Source organism: Periophthalmus magnuspinnatus, chromosome 15 (assembly GCF_009829125.3).
Source record: "Periophthalmus magnuspinnatus isolate fPerMag1 chromosome 15, fPerMag1.2.pri, whole genome shotgun sequence".
NCBI classification, from domain to species: Eukaryota; Metazoa; Chordata; class Actinopteri; order Gobiiformes; family Gobiidae; genus Periophthalmus; species Periophthalmus magnuspinnatus.
In genome coordinates this window covers 26,181,448-26,192,029 of record NC_047140.1, presented here as the reverse complement: position 1 = coordinate 26,192,029, position 10,582 = coordinate 26,181,448, and the positions used below count along the sequence as shown (strand labels likewise).

At 39.0% G+C, this 10,582-nt stretch overlaps 1 protein-coding gene across 1 annotated transcript; it reads right to left on the bottom strand.

Annotated features, from left to right (window-relative positions):
* Positions 1-4,858: 4,858 nt before the first annotated feature.
* bmp5 (bone morphogenetic protein 5) lies at positions 4,859-10,139 on the bottom strand. The gene is made up of 7 exons (XM_033979158.2): positions 9,198-10,139; positions 7,270-7,462; positions 6,252-6,400; positions 5,948-6,145; positions 5,766-5,842; positions 5,560-5,670; positions 4,859-5,482 (listed from the first exon to the last, which is right to left on the bottom strand). Exons 1-7 carry the CDS (start codon positions 9,682-9,684, stop codon positions 5,333-5,335), a joined length of 1,365 nt encoding a protein of 454 aa, XP_033835049.1. The 5' UTR covers positions 9,685-10,139; the 3' UTR covers positions 4,859-5,332.
* Between the last annotated feature and the right edge of the window lie 443 nt (positions 10,140-10,582).

Here is a 10,582-nt window from a genome sequence, read left to right as displayed (position 1 = left end):
AGCCAGGGCACCTTTAACTAGAGAAAGGGCCATTCTTCTGAACCCAGATGTTAACAATAGAGGGGCTTAATGAAGGCCTAGCATTCAACCGTCCCACCACGCTAAACTGCGCTGTGATGAGAGACCTACCTTTCTCTCCAGGGACACAGGCTACTCATGTGATCCGCCCTCAAAAAGCCTTTTTGTGTCTCACTTCAAGCTTGATCAGTTCTAAAATTCTAAATATTCACAACAGAAAGTGCATTGATCTTGCGTAGTCTATTTATGTGCTACTTTTATTTGGAAAAATACTGATTTAATTAATGTTCAGCTACTACTGTTTCTCCTCTTCTGCTTTCAGGAAAATACTGCAGTTTATCTTGACAAGTACCAGATGCAGAGGGTCACTGAAAAGAAGTGGCCTCCGGGGCTTTCCAGCATTGACAAAGCAATATGATGCAGGTGAGTACACGCAAGTTTAAAGGCTTACGCATGGAAAGAGGGACATAAAAGGGATCTAAAACAGTCGCACCATCTGAAAATGGACGTTTTAACTTATTACACTTTTTTGGATGAAGTTTGACCTTGGGACCATATTCCCAAGACACATAATGTATTTTAGAATGGAAGTAATAAAAGTAATGTTTTATAAAGTTGCACATCAGACAGATAATGGTTGAAATATTGATGTCTACTCTGGTCTCTTGCGAGCAATTAATTTTACACATGAGAAATTTGGAAACCAAGCAGATGACAACCGCCTTAAATTATTAAATAAAGCTCAAAGTACTGGAAGTCACAACCAATTTTCAGGCTGAAACATTACATTTAAAAGATGGGTATTATTTCATGTTTTAGGACAAAAACAGATGAGAATAAAGGGCATTTCATATACTGTTGGTTGACATGAAAGTGTGCATTTCCCTGAAACACAACACAGTGAAGAAAGAAGAACCACTTTAAATTAATTTTCATTCACCATCTGATTTTAATTTCTATTAAGCGACTGGAGCGTTCTCATTAATGGGTTCTTAATTTTTAGTTTTAGCCCTATATTTAATACTGTTTTGTTTTAGATTTCATTACAAAACATAGCAATTTTAAAAATGCAGTAAAGGATCAAACTAACTTTTTATAATGAATCTTAAGACTTTCATTAAAAATAACCAGGCTCTTTATTTCCGAAAGATTCACTGAGCCAACTTTCCACAGCTTCCCTCTGAGACAGCATGTGTGTTAAAGATTATCCTCGCACAAATCACATCACACTGCGCCCTGCGGACTATAGCCTCAAAAGCCACTGACCTGTGGACAAGGTGTCCTCACTACCCATTATTCCAAACCTTGATTTATCGCATTTCTTGTCCATAACTGGAGTAGAACTTGCACCTACCTCCACACAGCAGTTGCTAGCTCATAGATACTGTGCATCCAGGTGGAGATGTAAGCAGTTCAGTATTTATTGTGCACATTGCTATATTTTACCTTGGAGGTCTTCATGGCTGGGTTAGATTTCCAACCGGATCATAAAGTCAGAGATTTCCTTAGGAGTATCTATGTCCTTCGAGGGACAGACAGGATTTCAGGGCTGAATTTACTACAGCCACAATGCACATGAACTGGGTTAAGTGGTCACTGTTGACATCTCTGCTGGGCTTTTCATCAGCTTTTAAAAACTGCATGACTTCCTAAGACCTGGCCAATGCCAAAATGCCAAATGTGTGTAAAATCCATAGTGTCCTATTACTTCCAGCTCTTCTAGACATCATTTTTACCTCATTTAAATTTGTATAAAATGTGTGAAGCTTAATATATGAATTAAAAAACATTAGGATATTATATAAACGTACTTAAATTTGGTCAAAGAAAATTTTGAAAAGTGTCAAATGTAATTTTTTTCAGAATTCTTGTATTCCTTTCATCTTTTACACTTGGATGGTCCCATTTGGGTAAGACCACCAGCTAGTAGTAAAACATGCAACAATACTAATAGAGCAAAATATGTGATTTTTTCATACAACATTAAGTCCTTTCTGCAGGCTCACCCGATAAAGGCCTAGGGTGAATAGTCCATTGTCTCTTCTCAGCTGCATAAGATACATTATGGAGCTTACAAAGCATTACGTCCAATCTACAGAATAAACACAGCGAGATGCCACGTTTGATTGTCTTGGCTACTGCAGTGATGATGATTAAGACAATATGGCCAGTATATGCCCTGTGTTTTTAATCTGTAGAAATGAGCATGCTTTAATAAATTTTTATATCATTGTTTTGTTTAAAGACTGTAATTGCACTCAGGTAGACAGTGGAATCTCTCTGATGTTGTCTATTTAGTTGCATATTAACTGCTTTGAAAGTTGAGCGATATAGTAAATCTGGTTTATTAATTCAGATGGAGTCATTGGCTTACAAAGGAACAGCCTTTATTTGTGTTTTTCATTTAAAGCTTTTAATGTCTTTTTGAGCATAAATTGCAAGCACACTCTGAATTTGAACTAGACTCTTAAATGAGAAGGAGTAATATTTAACACAACTTCTTATGACATTTATCTAAGTTGCTTTAGCTGTGTACATTCGGAGTAAATACACTTTAATTTGAAAGGTATATGAGCTAAAGATTATATTTATTTATGATTCCGGTAATACTATTAAAAGAAACTCAAATCCAACTGATGCCAGGATTTGAAATAAAGCACATGTCAGGACTGCGCAAACATGTTAACTTTCCAAGATATATATACACTCCTGCAGGTGCCATCTCTTATGGTAATGCAGAACGACAGCTCAGTTCACAGTCTGCTCTTACTCCGAATCCTAAAAGGTTTGGGGAGCACGCATAGGAGAAAAACAAACAAACAAACTAAAGCACGCTACCTTCTCCTACCTTGCCTTCTGTAAGGACACATATTATGGTGGGTCTACGGCAGCCTTGTCATACCAGGCGTGTTAAAATCTGACCCATGTGTTCACTTCTTTTCAGCAGGGACTGATTGAGCCGCATGGAAGTCGCAGGCCACCCACAAAACACAAATAAGAAGAACCATATGTGCGGAGATGAATTAGGTAAACTGCAAAACATTTTTATTAGATACAATTTCACTTGCCTTGTGGATGGACTGCAAGGTGACACTGTGCAAATAAACTTTGAGCCACAGGAAGAAAGAAACAATGAGGTAACACAGGGGAAATTGGTGGAACTGGGAATTACCAAAGCAAATGAATAATAACTGTTACGGTTTGCAGTTGTAGAATCATATATAATGACATGTAAGGAGACAACACATATAAGATCTACCGGTAATTATGACAAAACTGTAACATTATATGCATACATTGTTCAATATTTGAAAATACAAGCGTTTTAGCTTTTCTGAAATGTATTCTATCTGAGCACTGCAAGGTTTTGAATCATGCATGGTTAATACTTGCTGTTTAAAACCAAAAAGTCTGTAACAGTGTTTTACAAAGAGTATTATTTACCAAAATCTTCAATTGTAGCATGTTTGGATTAAAAAAAGATAAAAATGTGATCTTGTTTATTCCACCAGAAGTACAAACAATCCGATTTTTTAAGTGCTTTGTTTTGGGGTTTAATGCTACTAATCTTTAATGGTGACTGTCACTCTTCCTTACCACAGTAGCAGAGACTGAGACATGTTTATGAATCTTTACTATAACACTTGCACTTGTCGATTCATGTGGCCAACAGGTTGCTGTAAGAAGCTGAGAAGTGACGCTTACAAAAATAGTAGCTCATTCATGGCCGCTCTTGTGTTAGAGAAATAAGAAATGTAGTCAAATTGGAAGGAATCCATGATATTCAACAGTCGATGGGATTGTGAAGTGCTCTGAGCAATCGTGCCAGGCAACAGGCCGCAGGAATTCAGATCATCCCTAATGCCAAGACCTGGGTTAGCAGGTGGCCATTCCTATTCACCGAATGTCAACACTCCTTCTAGATGGAAGCCACATAACATCTGGACACGCTGGCCACTGCTTTTAATTAAGTGAAATACAGTCACTCAATGTTCCGCTGTGTTGGAGAGAAGTTTTAAAAATGGAAGAGAGGCACGAGAAAGGCGCAACAGTAAGTATCCTGTGTTCAGAGGTCAGCACACTTGTGTAAATAAATATTAATCCTAAATCTAATCTCTACATTTCCAAGGCCACAGAAAATCCCAAAGTAACCAAAGAGCTAAGCAAGGAAAGACCATTCTCGCTTTCTGAGATATCCCGGATTTACTAAATTTGGGGATATAGTATGTTCAAATTCTGTTACAACCTACCCACAATATGGCTACAGAGTCAGCAGTAATGTATCTTTCTACTGCATAAATTACCTTAGGGACGTCAACTACGCTCCACATTTTAAGAAAGATTGCTCTGAAAATGATGCAGGCATTACCGCTGGGAGTCTCATGATAACCCCTATTCACTTTTCCACAGCACTGATCTATGGCTACATACTAACATTTACATTACTGCCTCCCAAGAGCATGTCAACAGGGTTCAGCTAGTTTATTATATTATGTGTCAGCTATCAGTATATTTCTAATAGTAACATGACAGCAATGGTTAAAACATTAGCATAAATACAAAAGGACAGCTCTGATTTGTCAGGCTTACCGTTGTGAGAGTTGCTTGTCCTTAGATGTGTTTTTGCTGTGTGTTTTAACATAAAATCAGCAACAGACACATTTTTTGGTTGATATTTAATAAAAATACACTCTACGACTTGATATGTCTTATGTAAGCTATGACAACACGCATAAAATAGAACAGTATCTGTGAATGAGATCAACATGAGCAATTTAAGAGTGAGAACATTTCAAAGAAGCAAAGATTGGCTTGAAAATATTGGAGCAATATTTCAGTGGTAAAAGATGTAAACAATATTTTTTACTTTTTATTGGGGAAGAGCAGAGATAAGAATGGAGGAAAAATATACAGATAACCATACGATCTTAAAAAAATGCACTATAAGTGCCCTGCATATGGTACAACTCTACAACTGAGTCATACTGCTTGAAAGTAAGACAGCCTTACAATACCTTAAGCTGTACTGCAATTATCTTAACTGGCAATTACATAAAATAGAAGGAATATATTGAATTTAAGTTCTCATTTTGATTCCAGTGAATAGCAGAAACTAAAGGGGGGATATATGCCATTGGACAAAGTGATAAGGAAAACTCATATATTACTTACTTTGACAGAACAATAATCAGTGCTATTAATAAATTATCCAGAAAACATTATATACATAACACTGTACATATTCTCACAACCACAGCAGATGTGTTTTCAAGAGAGTTGGACCAGAGAGCATAAATTAAAGTCTTCCTGGATGCTAATGGCAACCACAAGACCGCACCACCATGTTCCTGTATTTTTTAAGGATCACGTTGGAGCTGTCATCAAAGTACAGCACTGATATTGCATTCAGTTTGGTTGGAGCGCAGCACGGCTTTGGCACATTGTTAGGAAACATTAAATGCACCTAAAAAAGAGGCCAAATTGTGAATTTTAGGAAACAACTCACCAAGTAATATTAAGTTATAACTGGGCTTTACTTACAAGAGTTTGAACAATGGCATGATTGGTTGCATTCATGTGCGCATTAAGAGGAAATGCACATTCACCATCACAGTAAAAAGCAGCATAACCCTCTGGAGCAATAATCCAGTCCTTCAAAAACAAAACAAAACAAGTGCTTGGTGTAAGTTAATGGAAAAACAGTATAGTGCTCATCTCTTACACAATCATCGGATTGCTTTAGTTACCTGCCAACCCAAATCTCTGAAGCTCACATAGAGTTCATGTTTTTTGCAGGCTTGCTTCTGTTCACTTGTGTTATAGTCTGAAAAATATGAAAATGCATTTTTTTTTTCAAAACTATTTGCAGGTTTAAGGAAATATTCTCACCTTCTATAGTATGTTTTAACATGACTTTTGTTATGATTACCTCCACTCTTTGGTGCTCGTGATGACTCTTGTTGATTGTTAGATTTATTGCGATTATGGTTCTTTTTCTTCCCACCAGTAGCTCTCACTGAGCGAAGCAACACTCCACTGGCCTTAAAGAAAGCAACCAGGAATGGCTGTTTAGATTGGGGCCCATTCCTTCCAATGATTCCGGCAGACTTAGTGTTGATGCTGCGGCCTTCAAAAGTAAACACCATTTAATACATTAACCTCAGGTAATGCATTTATATTGTTTATATAATTGTTACAAATATTTAAGGTTTTAACAATTCTTATTCACTCACCATCTGCCGTCTCCACGCAGAGCTGCAGCCCCAGGTTGTGCTGGGGGTTCATCACCCAGTGGTTACTGGTGGCTGTGATGTCAAAGCCGAGCCAACCTCCGTCTGAGGCCTGCACTTTTTTGAAATCCAGAAGGAAAGTGTCTGCGTCTCTGCAGGTAACACAGGGACAATACCAATAACTACTTATAGTACATATGGTTATGATTACAGACTTTTCTAGTTGCTTTTCTGAGATTTATTCTGCAATATTCTGCAATTCAAAACAATCTGTTTTTTAGGGACCCCAAGAATATTATCTCTTTATAAGCAGGTGCACCACCTGTCTTCAACTGTCAAAATCTATGACATTTTACTTTGACTAAAATCTCCAAACAGGAGTTGGATGTTTTAACAATTTTTTTTTTATTATTTGTCAAAACTGATTTAAACAGTTTAAATGAAGTCTAAGTTTGAGTTTAAATAAAAGTCTGTGTGGGGGCTGGACAGTTTTTCCCTTTAAGATGGCAGGGACCCTTGAGTTGGTCTAAAACCCATGAGGGTCATATCTCCCCTTCAATCACCCACACACATTTTTGGCAACCAAATGTAGGACCACTTTTAAGTGCACCCCTGTGTATTGTGCTATGTCACGGTTTGAACTTCCGGGATATTGTAAATACAGGCAGGTGTTGGGCATTACAGTGACCAGAGGAGCACCCTCTCCACCCAGAGGAGATGTTGTTTCATCTGGGGGGTGGCCAGCACTAGACAAGTGATAGCTGATAAAAGGACCAAGTCTTATAAGTGGCAACTTGCTAATGGAGTTCTTTTTATCCGAGAACTATATTTGTCAGACAGATGTAGGTGACAATGACAGGAGGTGAAAACCTGAACTCAGTGATGCACAACTGAACATGATGTTTGCAACACAACTGAGTGAATGTGAACCTAATGTATTCACATTTGTTCAAAGGCCATCTTAAATATTTTCTATTTATTTATTTCAATGATTGTTTAAAGTTGTGAGTTTCATACTTACTTATTTTGATATTCTTTGATTACTTGATATATGGAGATCTTCAGAGTAATATTGTCATATCTTGAATGGCTGCGATCCTTATAGATACGAAACTCGGCTGCAGTCACAGCCTCCCCCTCAGGGATTTGAGTCAGATCAAACCGGAACTCCTTGTAGTGTCGTCTTTGGTGAGAGAAATCTTTATCTTTCTCCACTGGCAAAAAAAATGAAGAAAGGATTTTCACTCCTTGTATTGCTTACTCATAAAATATGCGCTGACCTCCTGAACCACCATTGTAAGTAAAAACTCAGTCAGCAGTATCACACAGAAAAGTAATTTATAATATCTTCTTTTACATTCCACATGAAATGTAAACATTTAGAGTCCCAACAAAAGCACTTTCCAGTTCATTAAATCAGTCAACTGAGTACAGGTAGCCGTTCCCAGACAGGCCTCCACTGTGTGCCTAACTGCGTTCTGCGCCATGATGAATGGGCTGTCAGTTTAGAAAAACAGGCTGATTTCAATTAAAGACACTTTTGCCCACTCCTCAAGTGAGAGAAAAGAGCAGGCACAGTCCACCAACGTCATCAGAGCGCTGTCCTGACCTCATTTATGACCTTTTGATGACCTCCAGTTGTAGACAGGCTGTGAGTGTTGAGTGACCTTTACCATGAGCCAAAAGTATATCTAATGTACTCATGAATGCATTGAAAGAAAGGATTATTTTTCCATTATGTCAGGCTTTGCTACTACTGCTATTAGAGAGTGTGGAAATGAGTTAAAAAATGTCAAATAATGCTGTTAGTAACTCAGTTGTTAAATGTATGTTCTGTAGAGATGTGCCTGTAGTTGTTCTGTCATGAATGCTCATATCAGACACTATATTTGCAGATATTTTATCGTGAGATAGTGCCTGTGGTTACTTGGCACAAACAGGTCAGAGGTCATCTTTGACTTAAGCATATTGAGCGTGTTCCATTAAATAAGCCACAGGCGGTAAAGTGAAGCAGAATAGCCACAAACAAACTCACAATGAACTATAAGTATTCATTTATCAGCAAAGATAACACAGTAGAATTATACTGTGCGCTGCTGTTAATATTTGATCATAATATAACTTTTTGAAATGTATTAAAATATTTATACTACTCTAAACTAAATTTCTAATGCAAAGAAAAAAATTGAACTAAAATGCAAACAACAATTTTAAGAATTCTCCTGCCACTTTTAAAAAGTAGTGAAAACTACATTTTTTTTTATTATTATTTTTCCTGCAATATCTACTACAAAGTACAAAATGAATACATTTATTAAGCATGTGTGGAATAATAAAGCGTTTCTCTAAATGAGGATGCAGCACATGGTGGTGCGAGCTGACGGTAGCTATATTTATATGTACTGTAATGAGACAGAGGCCCATTGAACACTTCACTGACAGTGGCCAGGACTGAGCGGCCTTTCAGGGGTGACAGTGTACATGCCCTGGTCTGTGCTAAGTGGAAACAGATGGGCTCAGGGCGCGCTCAGAGATTAGGGCTCTAAGCAATGGAACCCAAATAACATGTATCAGCCAATAGTTTACCCTTAGTTACATTATGTTATACTACATCTTGATATTTTTGTTATTGTATTTCTGCCACTTTTTCTTCTCGAAACAAAATCCAACATGCACAGATCAGTCAATGGAGCTCTTCCAACAGGAAATATTCTAATATAGCCAATTTTCTCAAGGTCAGACAGTCATCTGATAACATGCAGTGTCAAGGGTCACGACTACTGCAGTAAATGCACACTATGATCATCTGAGAGATCAGATTCATTCAGACCAGCCGCCTCACCAACACGCGCCAACGTGCACAACAGCCTGTTCTTGTTGTCAAATTATATATTTCATGTGGTGTGCTAGACTTTTCGGTCAGTTTTTTTTAAGACTAGGGGCACTTACCTAAATTAACAAAACTCATGACCATGTCGGCGTCGTTTAGAAAGTTGGTGTCATGTGCCGTGGTGAGCGCAGGGTTGTGGCCCAACAGAGGGGCCGCGCGGTAGGGCTGTGCCATACGGGAGTATCCGTTGCCCTGGGGGCTGTAGTAAGCTTTCCGGGACTGGCCGGCCGCCTTGGCACTGAAGCCTTTCCCTGTTCCGTGGTACGCGCTTTCCTCCTCCACGGACATGGCATTGTACAGGTCGAGCATGAAGAGCGGCGCAGAAGAGGACTGTTTCCCGGGAGAGAAGGGCCTCGGCCGGTGGGGCAGACCCAGGATGGACAGGATCTCTCTCTGGATCTCTTTGCGTTCGTGATTGCGCAATCTCCTGTAGATAAAACTGGAGTGCACATGGTGGTCACTTAACCCACAATGAGCGCACGACAAAAAGCTCAGGCTCCACGCGATACCCAGAACTGCACAGTTCAAAGATGCAAGGACTGTCATGTTAACAAATTACTTCGGCTACTTAGCTGTAAAATTGAACTACATCCCAGTCTTTGAAGAGGATAAATCCACTTAGCCTGTACCGCTCACAGAGTTCCTTTATTCGCCAAAGATGAAACAACTTTCACAGTTTTAAGTGAGGCCTTCACCGGGCGGCCCTTCTTTAAATACGCACTATCAGTTTGCCATAAAGTTACGTATCTGCTCTTGGCTGCTCCAACGGTAAATCCAACCGGGTCCATCCAAAGTCATTGTGAGCCAAGTATTTATGGAGCTACGACCCCGTCCCTCACCTACCTCCTTCGAGACGAAAAAAAGCGTAGGTAGCCTACGCCCATTGCTCTGAAGGATAACCGCGAGGCTGAGGTGGAGAGATGTGCACCACAGGTCAGATGCGCTCCGAGGTGCGCGCGTGTGCCCGGTGTGATCTTGGGACAAGTCGCTCAACTCTGTGCGCCTCTCACTGTTTGCGCGCCCACCTCCTGCTCAATAAAAATGTGAACTAGTCCCATGTTGAATGTAAGCTCTGGAGTGTAAAAGGAGACACTTGAAATCTGAGAAGCCGCGTCTTAACGAGTGAGAGAATAATGACAGGCCTTTTAATCACTTTAACTTATAGAAGGCTGCGTGTTTACTGCCAGAGACTCCTGCTGAACTCAATCAAAACAACAGCACAATCTTAGGTATGGATGTGGGACTGGCGGATATAAATTGGTCACATTAGGATACATAGATTATACTACTACTAAGTATCTTTGAAGTATTTTCTAGTTAACATGCAATGTTGCATGAATATTAATGTTCACGGTGTCTTCTATGCAGTATTATGCACTAAGAATACGTCCATTTAATCATTTACACGAAATATCTGTTTTGAGTTGAGCTTCGTAACATGATT

Coding starts and splice junctions, on each gene's coding strand:
- bmp5 (XM_033979158.2), bottom strand. CDS start 9,684: ATGACAGTCCTTGCATCTTTGAACTGTGCAGTTCTGGGTATCGCGTGG. Junction 7,463..9,197: donor CATGAGTTTTGTTAATTTAG/GTAAGTGCCCCT, acceptor TTTTTTTGCCAG/TGGAGAAAGATAAAGATTTC. Junction 6,146..6,251: donor CTGCGTGGAGACGGCAGATG/GTGAGTGAATAA, acceptor TTACTTTTGAAG/GCCGCAGCATCAACACTAAG.